This window comes from Aquarana catesbeiana, linkage group LG04 (genome assembly GCF_042186555.1).
Source record: "Aquarana catesbeiana isolate 2022-GZ linkage group LG04, ASM4218655v1, whole genome shotgun sequence".
Classification (NCBI taxonomy): Eukaryota; Metazoa; Chordata; class Amphibia; order Anura; family Ranidae; genus Aquarana; species Aquarana catesbeiana.
The window spans coordinates 554,886,191-554,911,990 of record NC_133327.1 but is presented as its reverse complement, the minus strand read 5'-3'; the positions used below and the strand labels follow the sequence as shown (position 1 = coordinate 554,911,990).

Sequence of the window (25,800 nt, the reverse complement as noted above, 5' to 3'; positions counted from 1 at the left end):
ACTGATGGGTACACATAGGTGGCACTGATAGGCGGCACGGATGGACACTGATAAGCGGCATGGATGGGCATGGATGGGCACTGATAGGTGACACAGATGGGCATGAATGGGCACTGATGTACACTAATGGATGGTACTGATGGATGCCAATCAGTTCCAAACAATAATGCCTGCCAATCAGTGATGCCCATTGTGGCCACTGATCCATTGTGGGCACTGATTGGCATCCCTGGTGGTCTAGGGTGGCATACCTGGTGGTGACTAGTGGTGGTTATCCCTGGTGGTCCTGGTGGCATCCCTGGTGGTCCAGTGTGGGCACCCTCGGGGGGGGGGGGGTTGCGCTGATAATGAGGAAAAGCCAACCAACGGCTCTTCCTGTTTACATCATGATCAACCGTGATTAGACACGGCTGATCACGTGATAAAGAGTCTCTGTCAGAGCCTCTTTACCTAGGTCAGAGTTGCTGTGGGTCAGACTGACACACACGTAACAATGATCTCCGCAATGCGCGCCCCCGGGGGCACGCAGCGGCTTGATATCCTGGCAACATCATATGACGTCCGGTCAGGATATCGCGACCACCTTGCCGACGTCATATTGCTATATGGCGGGCGGGAAGTGGTTAATGTATGGGTTCCAGTTGTACACCACTATGCCACAGCATTTTTAAACCTATAAAGCAATTTATTAAAGATTTGGGCAAACAGTCATAAAACAAGTCCATTGGATAAAAGGGACACATAAGCCACAGTGTGCATGAAGTGTCAAACAGTTTGCAATTAATCCATATACAGTCAGGTCCATAAATATTGAGACATCGACACAATTCTAATCTTTTTTGGCTCTATACACCACCACAATGGATTTGAAATGAACGAACAAGATGTCCTTTAACTGCAGACTTTCAGCTTTAATTTGAGGGTATTTACATCCAAATCAGGTGAACGGTGTAGGAATTACAACAGTTTGTATATGTGCCTCCCACTTTTTAAGGGACCAAAAGAAATGGGACAGGTTAACAATCATCCATCAAACTTTCACTTTTTAATACTTGGTTGCAAATCCTTTGCAGTCAATTACAGCCTGAAGTCTGGAACGCATAGACATCACCAGACGCTGGGTTTCATCCCTGTTGATGCTCTGCCAGGCCTTTACTGCAACTGTCTTCAGTTCCTGCTTGTTCTTGGGGCATTTTCCCTTCAGTTTTGTCTTCAGCGAGTGAAATGCATACTCAATCGGATTCAGGTCAGGTGATTGACTTGGCCATTCCACTTCTTTCCCTTAAAAAACTCTTTGGTTGCTTTCGCAGTATGCTTCGGGTCATTGTCCATCTGCACTGTGAAGCGCCGTCCAATGAGTTCTGAAGCATTTTGCTGAATATGAGCAGATAATATTTCCCGAAACACTTCAGAATTCATCCTGCTGCTTTTGTCAGCAGTCACATCATCAATAAATACAAGAGAACCAGTTCCATTGGCAGCCATACATGCCCACGCCATGACACTACCACCACCATGCTTCACTGATGAGGTGGTATGCTTTGGATCATGAGCAGTTCCTTTCCTTCTCCATACTTTCCTCTTCCCATCACTCTGGTACAAGTTGATCTTGGTCTCATCTGTCCATAGGATGTTGTTCCAGAACTGTCAAGGCTTTTTTAGATGTTGTTTGGTAAACTCTAATCTGGCCTTCCTGTTTTTGAGGCTCACCAATGGTTTACATCTTGTGGTGAACCCTCTGTATTCACTCTGGTGAAGTCTTCTCTTAATTGTTGACTTTGACACACATACATCTACCTCTTGGAGAGTGTTCTTGATCTGGCCAACTGTTGTGAAGGGTGTTTTTTTCACCAGGGAAAGAATTCTTTGGTCATCCACTACAGTTGTTTTCCGTGGTCTTCCGGGTCTTTTGGTGTTGCTGAGCTCACCGGTGCGTTCTTTCTTTTTAAGGATGTTCCAAACAGTTGATTTGGCCACACCTAATGTTTTTGCTATCTCTTTGATGGGTTTGTTTTGTTTTTTCAGCCTAATGATGGTTTGCTTCACTGATAGTGACAGCTCTTTCGATCTCAGATTGAGAGTTGACAGCAAGAGATAACAAATGCAAATAGCACACTTGAAATGAACTCTGGACCTTTTATCTGCTCCTTGTAAATGGGATAATGAGGGAATAACACACACCTGGCCATGGAACAGCTGAGCAGCCAATTGTCCCATTACTTTTGGTCCCTTAAAAAGTGGGAGGCACATATACAAACTGTTGTAATTCCTACACTGTTCACCTAATTTGGATGTAAATACCCTCAAATTAAAGCTGAAAGTCTGCAGTTAAAGCACATCTTGTTAGTTTAATTTCAAATCCATTGTGGTGGTGTATAGGGCCAAAAAGATTAGAATTGTGTCGATGTCCCAATATTTATGGACCTAACTGTATATAGTCAGCCCTGGATTAGCAGTAATGGTATGGTGGTACTGCGGTGAGAAGGAGACAGCCGCACCCGATGGTCTATGTGGTTAGATCCCGATGGTGTGGGGATGCAAGCCTGTGTGGTGGAAAGGAGGCCGCTGTAAGCAATGCATACAGCCTGTCTCTGGGGACAGCGCACCAGATGTAACGTCATCCACTCGGGGGAACCGCTGGCAGGAACAAGGTCAGGCCAGAGCTGGAAAGCAAGTCTGGCTGGAGTAGGAAGTGGATTAGGCTGTCGTCATGACAATCCATTTCAGGCATGGCTCTTTGTCAAGATGAATGCCCATTCACAGATGCCTTTGTATTTTGTGCATGAGTTCTCATAATACAAAGCACTCTGTGACTGGTCAGGAGGAGGGAGGGTGATACAGCTGCATGCGACTCTGCAGCTGCAGGAGCTGAGACTAGAAGGGCCAGTGTAGGAGCTCCGGTAATGTAGGGATAGCTTTCTTCCCAGAGTTCCATAAAACTGTCAGATGTAAATTAAAGAGAAACGCCTAGGAGGTGGCATGCACCTTGTTGGACATAACTCATAGTATGACTGCACATTTTACAAATTGGCTGAATTCCTGAAGTTCAGCTTTAACTGATAAAGTGGAGTGGAAATGCAGGAAGCCTATACATGTCAAATTGTGCAGTTAACTACCCACAAGAACTGTAGCCAGTTGAATTTTATATATTTTTTTAGACAGACACAGCTTTCTTATCTTTCTTTTTCATTATACACAGTGCATAAGCACTTAAAAAATATGTTTTAAAATGGCCTCCTGCCCTGTTAAAGTGGAAATACAGTCAAATACCAAGTAAGCCTAAAACTCCCACCCCCGTTCTAAGCTTATTCTCACTACCCTGTAAAGGAAAGATGTCTATACTTACCTATGCTGAAGGCGATCCTGCCTGGTCACATGATCTCTCCAGCTGGTGGCTTCAGCTAAGAGGAGAGATCGCTGACAACAGCTGCAGAGCCTGTGCGATGATGTCACCCATAGACTTACTACGGTGCATCTATTGTCAGTTGTCCCTTCTCTATTCTGAAGCTGGCGTTGGAACCCAATCATGTGACCAGACCAGGGCTGCCTCAAAATAGATAAGTATACAGATCTTTTTTTTTTTTTTTGCAAGGTAGATAAAATAGACTTAGAATGGGGGTTGGAGTAGGTTTAGGCTTAGTTAGAATTTGACTGGAATTCCACTTTAAGTGTGCCTTTCATCTTTTGTAATATAACAGGAAGTGGTTAAGCATCTCCCACTTTTAAAGCAATTTAGCCAAAAGCGCAATTTGGCTATGTATGTTACAATTAAACCCACCCTACTCTGCCTTTAGTCTCAGGAGTTACATATTTCAAAAGTTCACAGGTATGATGGCATGGAATAGAACACATGAACATACCGTAGATATATCAAAATAACAATTGTTATATCCTTGTAGGAATCTTCCTAGATTTTAGATGCTTGCTAGACAGCCCAATGGAAGTGTTTGGTGGCTCACTGCACAGATATGGTCAGCGGTAAAGGTGATTTAGGCAAGAGGGTGTAAACTTTGGGCAGGCTGCAGCTATCCTACTCACAGTATCTCACAAAAGTGAGTACACCCCTCACAATTTTGTAAATATTTTATTATATCTTACCATGTGAAAACACTGAAGAAATTACACTTTGCTACAATGTAAAGTAGGGAGTGTACAGCTTGTATAACAGTGTAAATTTTCTGACCCCTCAAAGTAACTCAACACACAGCCATTAATGTCTAAACCGCTGGCAACAAAAGTGAGTTCACCTCAATGAAAATTTCCAAATTGGGCCCAATTAGCCATTTCCCCTCCCCGGTGTGACTCATTAGTGTTACAAGCTCTCAAGTGTGAATGGGGAGCAGGTGTGTTAAATTTGGTGTTATCGCTCTCACTCTCATACTGGTCACTGGAAGTTCAACATGGCACCTTATGGCAAAGAACTCTCTGAGGATCTGAAAAAAATAATTGTTGCTCTACATAAAGATGACCTAGGCTATAAGAAGATTGCCAAGACCTTGAAACTGAGCTGCAGCACGGTGGCCAAGACTATACATCGGTTTAAAAGACAGGTTCCACTCAGTACAGGCCTCGCCATGGTTGACCAAAGAAGTTGAGTGCACGTGCTTAGCGTCATATCCAAAGATTGTCTTTGGGAAATAGACGTATGAGTACTGCCAGCATTGCTGCAAAGGTTGAAGGGGTGGGGGGTCAGTCTGTCAGTGCTCAGACCATACGCTGCATTAAATTGGTCTGCATAGCTGTCGTCCCAGAAGGAAGCCTGTTCTAAAGATGATGCACAAGAAGGCCCGCAAACAGTTTGCTGAAGACAAGCAGACTAAGGACATGGATTACTGGAACCATGTTCTGTGGTCTGATGAGACCAAGATAAACTTGTCTGCTTCAGATGGTGTCAAGCATGTGTGGCGGCAACCAGGTAAGCAGTACAAAGACAAGTTTGTCTTGCCTACAGGTAAGCATGGTGGTGGGAGTGTCATGGTCTGGGGCTGCATGAGTGCTGCCAGCACTGGGGAGCTACAGTTCATTGAGGGAACCATGAATGTCAACATGTACTGTGACATACTGAAGCAGAGCATGATCCCCTCCCTTGGAAGACTGGGCCGCAGGGCAGTATTCCAACATGATAACAACCCCAAACACACCTCCAAGACGACCAATGCCTTTCTAAAGATGCTGAGGGTAAAGGAGATGGATTGGCCAAGCATGTCTCCAGGCCTAAAACCTATTGAGCATCTGTGGGGCATCCTCAAACGGAGGATGGAGGAGCGCAAGGTCTCTGACATCCACCAGCTCTGCGATGTTGTCATAAATGAGTGGAAGGTGACTCCAGTGGCAACCTGTGAAGCTCTGGTGAACTCCATGCCCAAGAAGGTTAAGACAGTGCTAGAAAATAATGGTGGCCACACAAAATATTCACACTTTGGCCACCTTTGGACATTTTCACTTGGGTGTACCCACTTTTTTTGCCAGCGGTTTAGACATTAATGGCTGTGTGTTGAGTTATTTTGAGGGGACAGCAAATTTACACTGTTATACAAGCTGTACACTCAATACTTTACATTGTAGCAAAGTGTCATTTTTTCAGTGTTGTAACATGAAAAGATATAATAAAATATTGACAAAAATGTGAGGGGGTGTACTCACTTTTGTGAGATACTGTAGGTAGATAAGCAGGTGAGGTGGCTGGTAGTTTGAAAGTTTAGGTCAGACTCAGGAGTGCTAGGTGGAGTGGGTAAATGTACTTTGAAGCCGCACTCAATTGGACTTGTCCAGTCATTTTGAAAATGTTTTGCCACTTATCAAAGTGCTTCCTTAGTTCAAATGAGTGTCAGGAACATATTCCATTTATTTATTAATGACATATTATGTAGTACTTTGATCTATTTCCTATGTAGGAGTCTTTTAGAATGTTTAGTTCCATTTTAAGATTTTTTTTATGTTAGGTTGCAGACATGCACACAGCTTGAATAAAGTGATAAGCGAAGGACATACAGTACATGACAGGGTGGAAGGAAAACCAGGCAGTAGTGGGTTAAATTAGGGGTTGTGTATCAAAAATGTCAAGACTCTCACCTGATTGAACAAGCAGAGGGGGTGATGGGGAGGAGTAGGAAAGATAGTAATTGAGGGAGGGAGTGAAGGGGCGACACTTGCAGTCTGAAAATCGTAGGAATAATGTCCCTCCCTCCTGTCCTTGGTGACGTTGTCTGGTTGTAGTTGCTGAAGAGGGTGGACATTGGCGGTTAGGGTTCTTGACTAGGGTCTAATACACAGAACCTAGCTTAATGGTATCACAGACTCCAATTTTGTGGGAGATGGTGTCGTCAAAGATCTGCAACCATTTCTTATTCTTTGATCTGGATTGTTTATGAATGTTTTATGTGATTCATGTTTTTTGGTTTAATAAAAGGCTGAACCAGCCATTTAACCCAACGCAGTTTGGTGTCGTTATTGAAGATAAGGGGGGTGGTATTGGGTGCAGTGTCAGGTAACATGGGTAAGTAGGTTATATCTGAACTACCCTAGTCATGTGATGTCATTATAGGATGAACTGATATGAAATGAACTGTAGTATGGTGAAATACATTTTAACACCTGAATTATTAATTTGCTTGTACTAGGGAGATTAAAATGGTAGAAAAGCCTAACTACATCTATTTTAAAAAATGCCCTCTCCCCCCCCCAACCTAGGCAGGATAGGTAGAAGGGGCAGGGGGGGGGTGCATTTTTAAGTATAAATATAGTTAGGCTTTTCTTCTACTTTAAAAGATTTTGTTTTGAAGACTAATGAAGAACACAAATCATTTTCATTTAATTTATAAAGGAACATACTGCCATCAGCGTGAAGTGGAAGCAATAACTGAAGGTTATGACATCAATCAAGGATGTTGCTGCTTTCAGCCCGGACATTTACCACATATACTTTCATGTAATTCAGCATTCAACCTAAGATGGCTGACATGGGAAGTAGTTAGGGGCCAATACATACTGGAAGGATACAATGTCATTTATAGTAATGCATCAAGTCTGTTTCAAGTATTTGATCTCCGAAAAATTCTCATCAGATATTATGTAAAGGTATGGGCTCCTTTCCATTTTGTTAATATAAATAAACTAAATGTCCTTTAAATAATGTAATAATTTAAACACTGTCGTGGGAATTTGCATTGCATGGTTTGACAATATGTATGACATTTTCTTCCATTAGCTAATAGATGCAACAGAATTACAATATATAGCTATATTAAGTCTGCATTAACATGTATACCTTTTTATTAGTAGGTATACACTTTATTTATCGCTAAAGTACAGGAGAGTGCAGGGCTCGGGGGCAGGAGGGCATTTGCCATCAGGGCCAGTGCTAAAAAGATATATAGGGCTGGTGGAGATATTTCACTATTTAGATCAAGCGGGTGGAGAATGTGGGAAAAGCACTGCAGTTTATTGATATTTCTAGAACTAAACCAGGTTTCATATATATATATATATATATATATATATATATATATATATATATATATATATATATGCCTAGCCAGGTGCTCATTTAAGAATGAAGAGTGAGAGAAACACTGGCTAAAGCTGCTCTCTGTAGCTGCTGCCCTGTGGTGCTGAACTGGGTAACAGCTCTATCAGCAAGAGGAGGGAGCTAATGAGCAGGAAGACTTCAATAGACTGAGTCAAGCACTATGGGAACTGTAGTCCAGAGGAGAGAGAGACTACTGTAATCAAGAGCTTTTGAACTGCATTTTCCAGATACAGATTGCTAGGAAGATGGGAAAGAGCTGTATTTTCTCAGGCTGTACAGGGCACAGCTTCCTCTTGCTGTAGTGGAGACCGGAGAGTGCACATCGCTGTCCATGACTAATAGTTGTCCTGTGGGCAGATTCTCCCACCTGAGCTGTGGATCTCTGCAGCTCCTCCAGAGTTACCATGGGCCTTTTGGCTGCTTCTCTGAATAATGCACTCCTTGCCTGTCAGTTTAGGTGGACGGTCATGTCTTGGTAGGTTTGCAGTTGTGCATACTCTTTCCATTTTCAAATGATGGATTGAACAGTGCTCCATGAGATGTTCAAAGCTTGGGATATTTTTCTATAACCTAACCCTGCTTTAAACTTCTTCGCAACTTTATCCCTGACCTGGTGTGTTCCTTGGCCTTCATGATGCTGTTTGTTCAGAAAGGTTCTCTAACAAACTTCTGAGAGCTTCACGGAACAGCTGTATTTATACTGAGATTAAATTAGACACAGGTGGACTCTATTTACTAATTAGATGACTTATGAAGGCAATCGATTCCACTAGATTTTAGGTAGGGGTATCAGAGTAAAGCGGCTGAATACAAAAGCACGTGACACTTTTCACATATTTATTTGTAAAAAAAGTTGGAAAACCATTTGTCATTTTCCTTCCACTTCACTATTATGTGCCACTTTGTGTTGGTCTATAACATAGAATCCCAATAAAATACATTTACGTTTTTGGTTGTAACATGACAAAATTTCAAGGGGTATGAATACTTTTTCAAGGCACTGTAGGTGTATCTTCCAACACTTAATAGTGCTCACACTATTTCTATAGCAATGATTGTGTCATTTTGTGTAGCGCCTGGCAGACATTCATGCTTCCATATTATCACAGCCCCCTTGATATCGCTCCCTTCTGGATCTGCCAACATCTAACGATGCACACACTGTGCTGTGAAACTCTAATGTGTCTGTATGTACAAAGAGCAGTTCATCCTTCTGCTCCTTGCATGTTAGCTTCCTAAATTTCTCCCACTGCCTGAAAATGAGATAGAAGATAGGGCTTGTGTTGATAGGCAAATACAGCTTGTTTTCAGGTGTATTAAACTTACATTTGAGATCAGGTTTAGACACTTTTGATCCTTCGTAATTCATTGACAAGGACATTTACCCTCCTTCTCGCTACCTTCCTTCTGACTTTCTTCTAGGAAGTAGCAACCTGTTTCAAATTGCTTTTGCATTCCTATTGAATTGTATTGGGAGAGGAGAGCAGTACAGGCCCTTAGATTGTTAACCTGCCAGCACGATTTTTGCTGCGAATTTTTCCAAGATAATATAAAAATGGAATCCAGGCAGTTATTGTATACATATTTTGAAATACAGTTTGAAAAAAATGTTTTGATGAATGCATAACTGGGCTAAATATGTTTTTAGTTGGATTTTTGTTTTAAAGTAATGCAAAAAATGTGTTTGTCTACAGAGCATAATATACTTTGCAACATGTTCACCAAAGCTTCTTCATTGGCTAAGTGATCAATCAATGCAAAAGGCTTTACAATCTTTCACAAAGTGGGACCATGTGGAAAATGACCACACAATGTTCAATATTAACATAGATGAAGACTACATTCCATGCCTGCAAGGTATTACAAGAGCCAGCTTTTGCAGTGTTTATCTGGACTGGATTCAGTACTGTACTAAACAAAATTCAAAGGTATGGTAAATTTTTGTCTGCTTCTTTGCATATTCATATACAGTATCCCACAAAAGTGAGTACACCCCTCCAGGGGCGTATCTACCGCAAGGCAAACAAGGCATTTCCCTTGGGCGTCAGTTTTTAGGGGGGCAGCGCCACCACCTTCAGGCTACCCTTTCCTGCCACTTCACCCCGCTGCAATGACCCCCGCAAACCCAATGCTCTGCAGCTGTCGGCTTCCCTCCTCTGCCCTCCCGCCGACTTTGGGAGCTGCAGGGCATCCATAGAGGGATCGGTTTGTCCAAATAGATCCCTCTCTGCTCCTCCGACCCTCCCTTTAGCTCCCCCACCTCCCTAATTGCCAGGCGCCCCTTCCATGTAACTGCTGGCCAGCTCTCCCACTTCCCCTTCCCGCAGCTGCTAATGCGTTAGATGTGGATGGGTGGGGGGGGTTGCTCCGTACAGCGGCTGGCCGGCTTTCCCCCCTGCTGTTCCTGCTGTAGCCGCTGCTGGTGCAGGAACTGTGGATGGATGGAGAGCAGGGAGGTCTGCTCCATGCAGTGCCTGGTCGGCTCTCCCACCCCCCTCCCGCTGGCTGCAGCCGCTGCTATTGCGGGAGGCCTGGATGGATGGAGAGTCGGGGGGAGTTGGTAAACATGTGTTAGCAGCCGCTTTCCTGAAAGAATACAGACAGCGATCACAGTACTGATCGTTTCTGTATTCATTAATCACTAACACATAGTAAATTGTGTTTACTATCTGTCAGTTTGTGAATGAAATATAGTAAACACTGTTCACTATGTTTCATTTAATGAATGAATAGGAGTCTCTATACAGACACCTATCTCATTCATCCACAGAGTGCACTGTCTTCAGTCCCTTTCTCTGTATCAAAAGAAAGTCATTAAAGGTCTGCTTAGACCCCTGATGTCTCTCAAAAGTAACCTCCTCCCCCCCAAAAAAAATGTAAAGTAGTGAGTGTACAGCTTGAATAACAGTGTACATTTGCTGTCCCATCAAAATAACTCAACACACAGCCATTAATGTCTAAACCTCTGGCAACAAAAGTGAGTACACCCCTAAGTGAAAAATCTCCAAATTGGGCCCAATTAGCCATTTTCCCTCCCCGGTGTCATGTGACTTGTTAGTGTAACAAGGTCTCAGGTGTGAATGGGGAGCAGGTGTGTAAATTTGGTGTTATCACTCTCACTCTCTAAGGATCTGAAAAAAAGAATTGTTGCTCTACATGAAGATGGCCTAGGCTATAAGAAGATTGCCAAGACCCTGAAACTGAACTGCAGCATGGTGGCCAAGACCATACAGAGGTTTAACAGGACAGGTTCCACTCAGAACAGGCCTCGCCATGGTCGACCAAAGAATTTGAGTGTACGTGCCCAGCATCATATCCAGAGGTTGTCTTTGGGAAATAGACGTATGAGTAGTTGAGTAGTGCTAGCATTGCTGCAGAGGTTTAAGGGGTGGGGGAGGGGGGGGGGGGGTCAGTCAGCCTGTCAGTGCTCAGACCATACACCACACTGCATCAAATTGATCTGCATGGCTGTCATCCCAAAAGGAAGCCTCTTTTAAAGATGATGCACAATAAAGCCCACAAACAGTTTGCTGAAGACAAGCAGACTAAGGACATGGATTACTAGAACCTGATGAGACCAAGATAAACTTATTTGGTTCAGATGGTGTGAAGTATGTGTGGCGGCAACCAGGTGAGGAGTACAAAGACAAGTGTGTCTTGCCTACAGTTAAGCAGGGTGGTGGGAGTGTCATGGTCTGGGGCTGCATGAGTGCTGCCAGCACTGGGAGCTACAGTTCATTGAGGGAACCATGAATGCAAACATGTACTGTGACATACTGAAGCAGAGCATGATCCCTTCCCTTAGGAGACTGGGCCGCAGGGCAGTATTCCAACATAACGACCCCAAACACACCTCCAAGACGACCACTGCCTTTCTAAAGAAGCTAAGGGTAAAAGTTATGGACCGGCCAAGCATGTCTCCAGACCTAAACCCTATTGAGCATCTGTGAGGCATCCTCAAATGGAAGGTGGAGGAGCGCAAGGTCTCTATAATCCACCAGCTCCGTGATGTCATCATGGAGGAGTGGAAGAGGACTCCAGTGGCAACCTGTGAAGCTCTGGTAAATTCCATGCCCAAGAGGGTTAAGGCAGTGCTGGAAAAATAATGGTGGCCACACAAAATATTGACACTTTGGACCCAATTTGGACATTTTCACTTAGGGTGCACTCACTTTTGTTGCCAGTGGTTTAGACATTAATGGCTGTGTGTTGAGTTATTTTAAGGAGACAGCAAATTTACACTGTTATATAAGCTTTACACTCACTACATTACATTGTAGCAAAGTGTCAACCCTTCAGTGTTGTCACATAAGATATAATAAAATATTTACAAAAATGCGAGGGGTGTACTCACTTTTGTGAGATAATGTATATTGAAAAAAACTTTAGTCTGCTAGTCTGCTAAACTTTGCGAGCATGCATTTTCTCAGCCTTAATATTTGATAACTAGCTAACTAAAAGGCCAAATACAGCTAACCCTTAATTTTGTAATTGTAACTGTGCTAAAAGGGCAGTTACACATATTTTGGCATGTCCCTTGCCCTCAGTCCACTCTTACCAGTCTAATACATACCTGGAATTATCTACAAAGATCTTGTTTTTCAGGCCTCCTTAGTACCACATAGCTTGTTGTCAGAATTCTCTATAAGAGGCCACATATGCACTCCACAATCTTCATTCATTCCTATGGAGAGTTCCTACTGTTTACATCACTATTGTACATTTAAGATCAGTAGAAGGCTTAATGTGACACTAAGCTATAACCTTATCCCAGGAAAATAATCCATACACTTCCACTACCTTATGGCCTGTAACCTATTTTTCATGAAATTGTTTTTCTGCCTCCTTGTAATGCCCCCCATAAGCTCCTGAACCTTTTCTACTAAATTCCGTTTGTTTGGAATGAGCAGGGCACGTTATTCTGACTCCAACTGTTGTAATAGTGACTTGTCCCTTGCTGAGACCTCTATGCCTGGCCTGTATAAGCAGATACAATCACCACGGGCAGTCTTTATCAGACAGTGAACTCGCCAAACACCTTTTCTCATCAGACAATCTATAGAGTCTCTTAGTTCAGCCAGTTGATCATTAAAGCATGGCAAAACTGACATGCAGTATGTAGTTCTGTCCCATAGATCTGACAGATTGCTGGAGAACTTATCTCTAGTGGCTTCATAGTTTTATCTACATTTTTGTGTTGGTATTATTGTGCTTTTGGGTCTTACACTTTGCTTTGTGATTCCTGCAGAATCTGCTCCCTGTACATCATAGTTGCCAACATTGCAAAAAAAATACGTGGGACACTTTTTTGGCTGTAGGCGGAGCCGTGCAATAATTAGGGGGCGGGGCATTCGTTTGTAGGCGTGACCCAGCAAAAAAATGGCCAGTGGCGAAAATGGGCGTGGCTTACGCGTAAAAGTGGGCATGGCTTAAATGGGCGTGGCTCAAGAGGGTGTGGTTAGAGTCTGAGATGAATGAGGGATGGAGAGGGAAAGGGGGAGAAGGAGAGGGGGAATGACGGGACAGCAACCCCAGATCCTACACAATAGAAATATGTGTATTCTAGAAAGTTTAACAATCAGCAGATAAAGATACTCCAAACGCCAGGTGTTAACGCTTCAATCATCCCGGCACCATGGTTGTTATGGTGTCAGGATGATTGAAGCGCATTATTTCTATTATTACATTGTAATATAAAATTAAATCATTCAACTCACCATAATGCCGAATCAGTGGGATCCCTGAGCGTGTCACTAGCCACGTCGCTTGCCACCAGCAGAGTCTGTCCTTGCATCAGGTGCCCCCGGCAGAGTCTGTCCTTGCATCAGGTGCCCCCGGCAGAGTCTGTATAGACCCCCTCAGTGCAGACCCCCTCCATCAGTGCAGACCCCCTCCATCAGTGCAGACCCCCTCCATCAGTGCAGATCCCCTCCATCAGTGCAGACCCCCTCCATCAGTGCAGACCCCCTCCATCCGTGCAGACTCCACCTCTATTAGTGCAGACCCCCCCCCTCTATTAGTGCAGCCCCCCCCTCTATTAGTGCAGCCCCCCTCTCAGTGCAGCCCCCCCTCAATTAGTGCAGCCCCCTCAGTGCAGCCCCCCCTCTATAAGTGCAGACCCCCCCCTCAATGAAAGCCAGCAGAGTCTGTCCTTGCATCAGGTGCCCCCGGCAGAGTCTGTCCTTGCATCAGGTGCCCCCGGCAGAGTCTGTATAGACCCCCTCAGTGCAGACCCCCTCCATCAGTGCAGATCCCCTCCATCAGTGCAGATCCCCTCCATCAGTGCAGACCCCCTCCATCAGTGCAGATCCCCTCCATCAGTGCAGACCCCCTCCATCAGTGCAGACTCCACCTCTATTAGTGCAGACCCCCCCTCTATTAGTGCAGCCCCCCTCTATTAGTGCAGCCCCCCCTCTCAGTGCAGCCCCCCTCTATTAGTGCAGCCCCCCCTCAATTAGTGCAGCCCCCTCAGTGCAGCCCCCCTCTATAAGTGCAGACCCCCCCTCAATGCAGTCCCCCTCTATAAGTGCAGACCCCCCCTCAATGCAGCCCCCCTCTATAAGTGCAGCCCCCCCCCAATGCACCCCCCCCTCAATTAGTGCAGCCACCCCTCAATTAGTGCAGACCCCCCTCTATAAGTGCAGACCCCCCCTCAATGCAGCCCCCCTCTATAAGTGCAGACCCTCCCCTCAATGCAGCCCCCTCTATAAGTGCAGACCCCCCTCAATGCAGCCCCCCTCTATAAGTGCAGACCCCCCCTCAATGCAGCCCCCCTCAATTAGTGCAGCCACCCCCCCTCAATGCAGCCCCCCCTCTATAAGTGCAGACCCTCCCCTCAATGCAGCCCCCCCTCTATGAGTGCAGACCCCCCTCAATGCAGCCCCCCTCTATAAGTGCAGACCCCCCCTCAATGCAGCCCCCCTCAATTAGTGCAGCCACCCCCCCTCAATGCAGCCCCCCCTCTATAAGTGCAGACCCCCCCTCAATGCAGCCCCCCCCTCTATAAGTGCAGACCCCCGCTCACCCCCCTTCAGTGCAGGTGCGGCGGGCCGGTGTTCTGCCTGCCGAGAAAGTTCCCCTCGGCAAATATGGTCCCCTGTACTGCGCAGGCGCAGCGCTTGCGCAGTACGGGGCAGGGGAACTTAGTTTCGGCAAGACACGCCGCGCCGTCGCAGTTGTCTTCTCCTTCAGTGGAGAGGGGAGGGGCCGTGCAGCTGCTTCGTTGGCTGCACGGATCGAGCCCCCTTCCTCTCTCCACTACACAAGACAGTTACTAGGGGGAAGACAGAGCGGCGGCGCTGGCCGCCATTTTGCTGGAGCCAGCTGCTCCAAAACAAAAAAAAAACATTCCCGATTTTCCTTATGGAAAATCCCGATTCGGGACACCCTCCATCCGGGACGAGGGTCCCAAAATCGGGATTGTCCCGGGAAAATCGGGACTGTTGGCAACTATGGTACATCTGTGTGGTCAGAGGCATGATGTATCTGTGTCAATTCAGTAATAAAATAGTGTTCAGAACCTTGTCCAGACATTTTTTACAAGTTTTACTGTCTCTTTAAGAAGACGGAAAGGAGGGATAACGCAGTCCAATGCAGACAGCTTGTGCAACCATGTGCTTTCACAAGATGGCGGATGGCACTGCGCTTGATTGCAGCTTGGACACACACATATACACAGCAGGCTGTAGGAATTCTACCATGTGTTTTGACTGTTCTGACTCCAATTGTTGTAATAGTGACTTATCCCTTGCTGAGACCTTTATGCCTGGCCTGTATAAGCAGATACAATCACTGCGGACAGTCTTTATCAGATAGTTGAACTCACCAAACACCTCACCATCAGCGAAGATCTTTATTGAAAGCAGCAGGTATAGCAGACTACAAGATGTGGCAGATGATTGAAAGACGGTATTTGCAGGTCAAAAAATGGTAATGTGTTCCCGGATGCAAGCAGATTGCATAGGCCTAGAAACAAGTGGCCATATTTATCCCCACAAAACAGAGTGAAGGAACAGGAAATACATCACAAAATGGGCAGAAAACACAAAGGAACACAGGAAAAGATGGTGCAATAACCAAGATAAGCACAAGATGTCAGTGTATTACCAATTATACAGAAGCCAAATAAACAATGGCTAGGAAATTAACTGTAAGTTCTCACTAGTGTAACAGCACGCACATTGTTTGTGGTCACGTACTGTACACTGCTCTATGCATACTACAAATCCCATAGTCCATACTCTCTAGTAGTCCATCTCAGGAGCGAGCAATAGAAGGTGGCTACATTCCTACATACAATGGGACCATGAAGAATGAACATAGCCACCAGTTTTATTTTGAAACCAGAGTTTAGTATCACTTTAAGTAATGGAAATCATGGTCTTAAGTCACAAGCCAAGTGCTTTTGTTATGGTCAAAAATCTGGTTTTAATACACATAATTTTTAAGGTTGAATGCACTGCATTTTGATGAGGTATTTCATTATCTAACGCTGTGTTTAATGCAACATTGGTTTTAAATTATTTTAGAAAGTGGACTGTGATGAAGACTCCTTTCTGGTAACAATTTCCTTTGGACTGTGTATTCTGGGCAGAAGACTTTTGGCAGCAGCAACACATCACTTGTCTTTCAGGTAGATCTTGCATTTTGTGAAAAAAAATTCAGAAAGTTTGGAGTTTACATGATAAGTAAAAGCAAATACAGTGGAACCTCGGATTACGATTCCGTTCCAGGAGTATGCTCGTAATCCAAAGTACTTGCATATCAAAGTGAGTTTTCCCATTGAAGTCAATGGAAACTAAAATAACTTGTTCCACATTGACTTCAATGGGATGCAATACCGCATGCGGCCAGAGGCGGGGGGCACCGGAGAGCCTCGGAAACAGCCAAAAAGGCCCGAGCACATTTTGGCTGACCTCGGCAAACCTCAGAAAGACTCCATTCACGAGCCTTTCCAAGGTTTGCTGAGGTCAGCCGAACTGTCCTCGAGCCTTTCCGTGCATTTTCGAACGCCGACGATTGGCGCTGTTCGGCTCCGGCGCCCCCACCTCAGGCCAAAAGCGGTACTGCACACCGCTTTTGGCCTGAATCCTGCTCGTTTTGCGAGACAACACTCGCAAACCGAGTTAGGATTTTTAGAAATACAGTGCTCGTTTTGTCAAATGCTCGTTAACGGCATTACTCGCAAACCGAGGTTCCACTGTACTGTATATAACACAAGGCAAAGGAAACATAAGTATTTATAGGCATCTGCTACCACCTACTATCTGTAATTCTAAGTGGCGGTGCTTCCTACTGTCATATAGGTATTTATGTACATCACTTCCTGTCCCTGATAGCAGGGTCAGAAAATAAGAATGGAGAACTTTGATATCGTTACAAAGGAGAGTTTCCAGGAAGTAGACTGAGAAAACTGAGCCACATGTCCTGTCCATGGAGTTGTTGCTGTTATATTTTCACCCAGACCAGAAAAAACTATTGTAATCTACTAGGGAGGGTCTAAATTTCCAATGCCCAACCACAGTTCCATCCAGTGAGAAGTCCAATTCCAGGCTGGTCAGACAACAGTTGGTGGATACAATGTGACCAATTATCTTATCCTTAAAGCGATTGTAAGGGTTCGCGTTTTTTTGTAAAATAACAAACATGTCATACTTACCTGCTCTGTGCAAGGGTTTTCCACAGAACGGCCCCGATCCTCCTTTTCTGGGGTGTCGGGGCGGTGCTCCTGGCTCCTCCTCTTCATCGGGTGCCCCCACGGAAAGATTCTTTCCATGGGGGCACCGGTGTGGGCACGCTCCTGAGTCCTGCTGCTGTGTCCATTGACACAAGCAGCAGGACTCGGCCCCACCCCCGGCTCCTGTGTCACTGGATTTGATTGACAGCAGTGGGAGCCAATAGCTACTGCTGCTATCAGTCTATCCAATGAGGACCTGAGACAGCAGCTGGAGCTGCTGGGCTCATGCCTGTCGGTGGAACAATCGGGTTCAGGTAAGAAAAAGGGGGCCTCTGGGGGACAGCTACAGAACAGAAGGTTTTTCACCTTAATGCATTGAATGCATCAAGGTGAAAAACCTTGAGCGTTTACAACTCCTCTAAGTCTCTGATACAAAGACAGACACCACATCATCCTTTAGGGGGCCCTGCAACTGGACTTTGCGGCAACATTCATGTATACTCGAATACCCAGGTATGTGTACACTTCCACCAGGGCTCCCATCAGGGTCTTTGCTGATAATACCTGTTTGTACATTGGATCTATTAACAGTTAGTAAAAAACAAATAAAAAGTAAAATACAAAAAAAAAAAAAACAATCAAGTAGTTGCGCGCTGCCACCTAGTGGCAAGTGAAAACAATTCTAAAAAAAGCTGCTGCTATCACCTATGTGTTCCCACTTCAACAACAATTAAATAATATCTATGTGATAGCACTGCTTATGAAACTAATATCCATGTGTGACTATAAAGACATACAATTCATAATAAAGTGTTCATGCCAAACAGTCAATATGTACAAACAATTCATAAAGAGTCCATAAAGGATAAAAATAAATGAAAATCTTCTTATAGAATTTGCACAAAAAACTTCTCAGTGAAAACCGTGCTTCACAACTAACGCCACTCCGTGACTTGTGCTTCATTCACCGGTGCAGTGCAAGCTCACCTCCTTCTTAGACCCTAACAGGGTCAAACGCATTCTGAACACAGTATGATTCTTCTTTAAAAGTGTCTCCACACTGATCACCAGCAGCTCCAAGACGACATAAAAAGACAAGAATGCTTCCAATAGTGCAGTACTTAGGTATTATTCAGGACAAACCTCGCCACCCCAGCTTCATATATTGCACTCACATTTATTAAAATAAAATATAGCATAAAAACAAAGTCCAGCAGATTTCACATAATGCACATAAATCCCACTGCCAGGCTCCGCCTCTACGCGTTACGCCACCATCCTCTTGGCTTCATCTGGAGGAGAAGCCGAGCGGTTGTGGCGGGATAAATTTATAGACTGAAGTAAAGGAAACCTTAAGAAATTGCTGGTTTACACATGCTCCACGGGCTCCGATTAACCCGGAGGTCCTACGCATGCGCATTGTACTATTCCAGCATCCAGGAGTCATTTCCTATGCGCGTGTGTGTCAGTCTCCGGCAGACCCGGAAGTCTGCGCATGCACAGTTGCCGTGTTCCAGTCGTCATGGGGAGACTGAAGCTACAACAAAATGTCCGAAATAGAGGACATAAGCCAAATGCTGTAGAGGTAGATTAGAGGTGGAATTGATATCTCACAAGATACCATGTAAATAAGGTTAAATAATATACAGATGACTATAAGGAATGACTATGAAACCTGCTAATCTATCTTGTATACTGGTGTGCATTTATATGCTTATGTTATTGTATATGCTGGTTGCAGTAGTTCTTCTGCTCCGAATTAGGATTAAGATTACTGAATAATTTTCCAGGAAAGAAATTCCCTCATGTATTATCACCAAGTTTATATATTAAACCTAAAGATCATGCAATCATTTGGTCGAGGACCCAAGGGATGTATAGATGTGGAAGGGGCAGGTGTTCATATTGTGATAATTTGGAACATTCCCATGAGATTGTTTCTGCATCCACAGGTAATGCATATAGAATTAAACAGTTGGTAAATTGCTACACACAGTATGAGATATATTAGAAACCACAAAACAAAACCATAGCTTACCCTAACAGTCAGATGGCACTTAAAGTGGAACTCCACTGCATCTTAGCACCACAAACCAAAATTGCTGTTTAATTCATTTTTAATATTCAAAGCAAAATCCCCCATCCATCCATGTCTCCATGCTTTATTTTGCTGAGAAATCACTTTGAAAAATGCCCCCTTAGCATTTCTGGTTGTGGCCATCTTGGGTAAGGGCAGAAGATTTATGTGCCATTTACTTCCCGGAATCCATCTGTCCTCAGCTCAGGCATGCATGCAGGAGGGTGTGCTTAGCTAAGAAAATCCCGCCTCCCCTCCTGAAGACTCCTGAGGTGTATGACATCATTTGCCTAGGCATGGAAACCAGGATGTAACTAAAGAAATGTAAAAAAAAAAAAAAATTAAAACAAGTAAATATTATATACTTTTCTATCTATTTACCATGCTAGCAGCATAAGAATAAAAATAATCAGTGTTAACTGAAAGGGTCAAGTTCCACTTTAAAAAAAGTTTTTCACACCAATCAAATCATAAATACTTAAAAGAAAGTGCAGTGCTCAAAAACTAAAAAAATCCTCTTATAATAAAGTGCAATGCTTAGGAAATACATGTGTGCATGAACGTATCTTTAACAGAAAAAAATGTGTGTAAAATGAGAAATCCTGTATATCAAAAGAATTCTTAAAACATGACAACAAACTATAAAAGCCTAAATAAAGTATGCTGTTCCACTAACAAAACTGACAAAAGTAGTGTTGTGTTTCATTACAAAACTGAATTTACTTCTGTGGATAGTTCTGTAAAACTGCAATAAAACCAAATAAACTGAGGTTACAATTTCCTTTCCACATGCCTCTTTCAAATGCATACAGTAAACACATTTCTTTTGGAAATAGCCTACCTTCAAATCCCATGGCAAATACATAGCAGTGTAATCCAAAAATACCATACACTTTAACAAACAATAATAGACTTACAAGCATCATGTGTTTTAAAAGGAAAAATAGAACGTCACCGGTGTGCTTCAGTAAGATGGCTCTGCAAATGATGGATGGATGTAACTTTATTAACAAACACTTCCTGTTTCCTTTCTAAAAAGAAATAGACTGGAATTGCAGTGAACAACTAATAGATGACTCCCTAATCTACACAATAATAAATGTGATAGTGCATCAAGTGTCCATAAAGTTTAATATAATCCCACTTGAAGTGACATATTAAATTCAGTCATATGGAACAGTGCAATGTTCATAGACCAACATGCGTCAATTTGAATATCCAAGTGCTCTTAGTGGTAATCTTCCCATGCAAGAAACAGCCAGAGTCAGTGGCGGCTGGTGCTCAAAATTTTTGGGGGGTGCAAACAAACAGAAAAATTGTGAAAAAAAACATCAATTGTAGCCTCACTTTGCCCATCAAATGTAACCACTGGGCCCATCAATTGCAGCCACTGTGCCATCAAATGCAGCCACTGTGCCCATCAAACGCATCCACTGTGCCATCAAACGCAGTCACTGTGCCCATCAAACGCAGCCACTGTGCCCATCAAACATAGCTACTGTGCCCATCAAACGCAGCCATTGTGCCATCAAATACAGCCACTATGCCCATCAATTTCAGCCACTGTGCCCATCAAACGCAGCCATTGTGCCATCAAATGCCGCCACTGTGCCCATGAATTGCAGCCACTGTGCCCATCAAATGTTGCCACTGTGCCATCAAATGCCGCCACTGTGCCCCATCAAATGCTGCCAATGTGCCCATCAAATGCTGCCACTGTGCCCCAATAAATTCTGCCACTGTGCCCATCAAATGCTGTCACTGTGCCCCATCAAATGCTGCCACTGTGCCCATCAAATGCTGCCAACGCACCGCCACTGGCTAGAGTGCTCTCCCTCTCCATCTGGTACACCACAAACTGCTTATCACTAACCTCAGACCTCTTAAAGCGTTTGTTACCCAAACATTTCATGTTACTGATATGAGCATACTGTACCATGTACTTATATAAGAAAGTATCCTGTTCTCTTTATATTGCTTGCTTTGTGTAAAATCCCTGGTGTTCCTACTAGTTCCCTTGCTTTCCTATTAAAAACTGACCACACTAAGCAGGAGATCACACTGTGGTCAGTTTTCTAGCTATGCTGGGAACCCAGTGTGCTCTCTGTCAGAGACCTAGCCAGAACAGAGGCTGTTGGAGAGGACTGTATGCAAGCCTGTTGCCTTTTGATTATGGGCCCTGGATTTTCAATGGATTCATTCTGTTGGGACACATCCTGTGAGGAGATGCTGGTGTCATCAACCTGTGTTTATGTTAATTGAATGAGCTAATGACATTGTCCTCTATACAATGTAGGAGACGGGACGACTGCTATAACTGTGTGAAGCTCGGTGACCACAAGTCTGGGCGAAAGGTCAGGTCTCAGTCACCTAGGCTGTATAAAGGATTAGATAATTAGCTCATGTTAATTAGGTTACGTTTGTATTGTTAGAGTAATCTTCTCCTGTGTATATAAGACTGTATTCTGGTTCTGAATAAAGTCAGTTCTTGGTAGCAACAAGCAAGTGTCGCCTTGTGTTGTGCTCAGAGAGGTTGGGATATCTGTATACAGACTGGGAGGAAGTGGTATATGACGTAAGCACTCAAGCGGAGTGTGGGACGTTCCGTGACACTCTCCAATATTTATAATGTTTTTTTGATATATATGCACAAATGTTTTGCCTTTCGTTTATATTTTAAACTGAATGGGTTGTTTTACAAGGTGATCGTTTACAATCACTTTACGTTATAGGGGGTCTAAAAAATGATAAGGTGATACAAGGGTTAAATACATCCACTAATTCCGATTCTAGCCATCAGCATAGTAGATGCAGAGGGTTAAACTCAGAAGTTAGCTTCAAACACAGCAGGTACTCCGGAAAGGAAAAATCACATAGTGCTTACTGCAAGCTTTTATTAAAAAGTGCCTCAGAGCAATGAAAACACTCACATGAAGTACATAATAAGCGGTATTATAAAGAAGCAGTAATCTTTCGTATGCAGCAGTAGCCATATACTTAGCACAGCGCTGTGAACTGAAGCTCTGTCTTGTTCTGCAATGATAAATAGTGGCTTTCTTTGTACAGTGCATGACATCATCAGGTTGGCGTTGCGTCCTTACCAGACTTCATCAGAGGGTAGGAGGCCCAACATGTCATTCACAATGATATAGACTCTTTCATTACAAGGTTGCCATAGACATAGAGCAACAATTTGTCATTCATGTAACCATGACAGAGCTATAAACATCTGACCCACCATATTGCACATTTAACAAAGCAACCACTAATCTAAAATTTGTCATACCAATATCTAAGAAAATACACTAAAGCTAATATATCATATCCTTATATCCATATATAAAAAAATTTAAAAAATAAAGAAATATCAGTTTATAATGTTCTATACTATTTAAACATCTATATAAATAAAATAGCAAATATAAAGCAAACATTTTGTATGTACAATAATAAAATACAGCAGGAAAAAGAGGAAAAGGCAAATTGGTCTATGGACATTGCACTGTTCCTTATGATTGCATTTATTTTCTCACTTCAAGTGGGATTATTTTGAGCTTTATGGACACTTTATTTAAAGGGGTTGTATACCCTTGAGGTTTTTCACCTTAATGCATTCTATGCATTAAGGTGAAAAACCTCCTGTAGTGCAGCAGCCCCCCAGAGCCCCCTTTTACTTACCTGAACCCGATCTTTCCAGCGACGAGAACAAGCCCAGCAGCTGCAGCCGCTGTCTCGGGTCCTCGTTGCATAGATTAATAGTATCAGCAGCTATTGGCTCCCGCTGCTGTCAATCAAATCCAGTGACACAGGAGCTGGGGGGCAGGGCCTTAGTCCTGCTGTCTGTGTCAATGGACGCAGCGGCAGGACTCGGGGGCGCACATGCACGGGTGCCCCCTTGGAATGTTGGTCTCCGAGGGGGTACTCGATGCGGGGTGAAGCCAGGAGTGTCGCTGGGGGACCCCAGAAGAGGAGGATCATGTCCACTCTGTGCAAAACCCTTGCACAGAGGAGGTAAGTATAACATATTTGGTATTTAAAAAAAGAACAAAAAAACCTTTACAACCCCTTTAAGCTTTTATTGTTTGATGTTGCATTTTAAGAATTTTTTGTATATTTCTCAATTTGACGCACAACTATTTTTTCGATGAAGATATATTCACAGACACCTGTATTTTCTGATTGTTGCACTGTATTATTGTCGTAACTTTTTACTTTTTTGAGCGGTGCCCTTTCTTTTGGATATTTACAATATGTGATATGTGTCATCGCCTACAAGAAGTGTAGTATGTTGGTCTTATGATGAGCAGATAGATTGAAGGATTACAAAACCTTTTATGAGATATTAGCACAGGCAAGCAAACTAATGTGTCTAAATATTTCTATAATATGAATTCCATGAAAATACAAGTCATGCAAAACATATAGACAGACCCATCAGAAAAGGTTTTCTAAATTATATAGTCATCAAGTATTTTGTATTTTTACTTTGAATTCATGCTTAGGGGATGTTTTATATTATTATGGGATACTAAAAAAGGTTTGTTTATGTAGTGATATTGCAGGTATTAATTGTTTGCGCACAATTAGGTATACATGTATATATACAGTAAATGGAGACCTTCTTAGAAGTATATATGGATATATAAAAACTAAACTAAAATTATAATAATTATGTGAAAAAGATTGTAAATTATATGATTGACTAAGGTATTAGGTAATGTCTCACTTTATTATATGGTGGTAATAATTATTTATACAATATTGGGTTTTTAATTGAAATGTATTATGTTTTTTTATATTTTTTTCAATAAATATAATGATTTCTCAGGGGAAGGATGAGTGGCTTGGTAACTTAGGGGTGAATGATTAACCACTTCAATACCAGGCACTTTCACCCCTTCCTGCCCAAGCCAATTTTTAGCTTTCAGCGCTGTCGCACTTTGAATGACAATAGCGCGGTCATGCTACACTGTACCCAAAGGAATTTTTTATCATTTTGTTCCCACAAATAGAGTTTTCTTTTGGTGGTATTTGATCACTGCTGGGGTTTTTATTTTTTGTGCACCAAATAAAAAAAGACCGAAATTAAAAAAAAAAAGTTTTTCTTTGTTTCTATTATAAAGTTTTTTAATTTGATGGGCATTGATAGGCGGCACTGATGGGCACTGAAATGCTGCACTGATGGGTACTTATGGGTGGCACTGATAGGTGACACGGATGGTCACTGATAGGTGGGCACTGATGGGCTCGGATGGACACTGGTAGGTGGCACTGATGGACACTGATGGGTGGGACTGTTGATGAGGAGACATCTGGCAGGCATTCATAGTAGGCACTGACTTGCACCATTTGTGGGCACTGATTTTAGGGCACTGTGTGGCACTTTTAGGGCACTGTGTGGCATCCCTGGTGGCCATAGGGGACATACCAGCTCATCAATGTGTGGTGGGCACCCTGGTGGTCCTGGCGGCATCCCTGGTGGTCCAGTGTGGGCATCAGTGGGGGGGGGGGGCTGCGCTGATAAACAATCAGCACAGACCCCCCTGTCAGGAGAGCCACCGATCGGCTCTTCTCTACTCATGTCTGTCAGACGAGAGTGAGGAAAAGCCGATAAACAGCTCTTCCTGTTTACACTGTGATCAGCTGTGATTGGACACGGCTGATCACATCGTAAAGAGCCTCCGTCAGAGCACCAAAAGTAGTGCATGCACTACTTTTGGAAACTGACTGCAACTGTACCATGCGATTCAGTGCAGACATACGCACTGCATTTGCAACCTGTGTTTGGAGTATCATTAACTTAAAGTGGATGTAAACCTGAAAAAAATGTTTTTAATGAAGACTTCTACCTGGTACAATAGAGGATGTCAAGTAATCTGTGCCCAGTCTTGCCACTAAGCGTTAATCCAGCTCTGAGCAATCCTCTTGTCTTTTTTTAGTAAGATAAAAAGCTACACAAGGATAAGTTTATGTCACCACATTCCCCATTAATGTGACTGACATCTGATTTCTTTATCTCATGAACGGCATGAGTGAGAGAGAGTGTTACGATTCCAGCTTCACTGTCAGGAGAGTACTTACCGAGGCCGAAATGCCGAGAGCGGTTCACCCTTGCGACTAAGCGCAGTCCACCCCCTGGAGGTGAGACAGGGAGTGGATGCACAAAGAGGCACAGGCTACCCAGGAAGCAGAAGGCTACTGGCGTGAAGTCCTTGTCAGAGAGGAGTAGCTGTGCAGCAACTGGCAGGTGGATGATTTGCCGGAGCGGGTACAAGAGAAAGTCCAGAACCAGGCTGAGGGTCAAACACACATGCAGGATCATTATATCCAAATACAGGCTGAGGTAGTGTGGCAGGAAGACACAAGAGAAGTCCAGGATACAAGCGAAGGTTCAACGGCAAGGAGACAGCAGGCAGGTCCGGGTCACAGGCAGAGGGTCAAACACTGGAGAGGAGCGGAATCCGTATAACAAGCCGAGGGTCAGGTTCAGGAGACAAGCAGAATAGTCGAGGTCAATCC

The 25,800-nt window shown here is 43.6% G+C and overlaps 1 protein-coding gene across 1 annotated transcript in view; it reads left to right on the top strand.

Moving 5' to 3' along the window:
* The window catches only part of PCNX2 (pecanex 2), a 294,170-nt gene that overhangs the window by 222,823 nt on the left and 45,547 nt on the right, over positions 1–25,800 (top strand). The window contains exons 25-27 of the mRNA XM_073627975.1: positions 6,824–7,077; positions 9,223–9,456; positions 16,057–16,160. Of these exons, the coding sequence (XP_073484076.1) occupies positions 6,824–7,077; positions 9,223–9,456; positions 16,057–16,160 (592 nt within the window). The remainder of the gene's footprint in view (positions 1–6,823; positions 7,078–9,222; positions 9,457–16,056; positions 16,161–25,800) is intronic.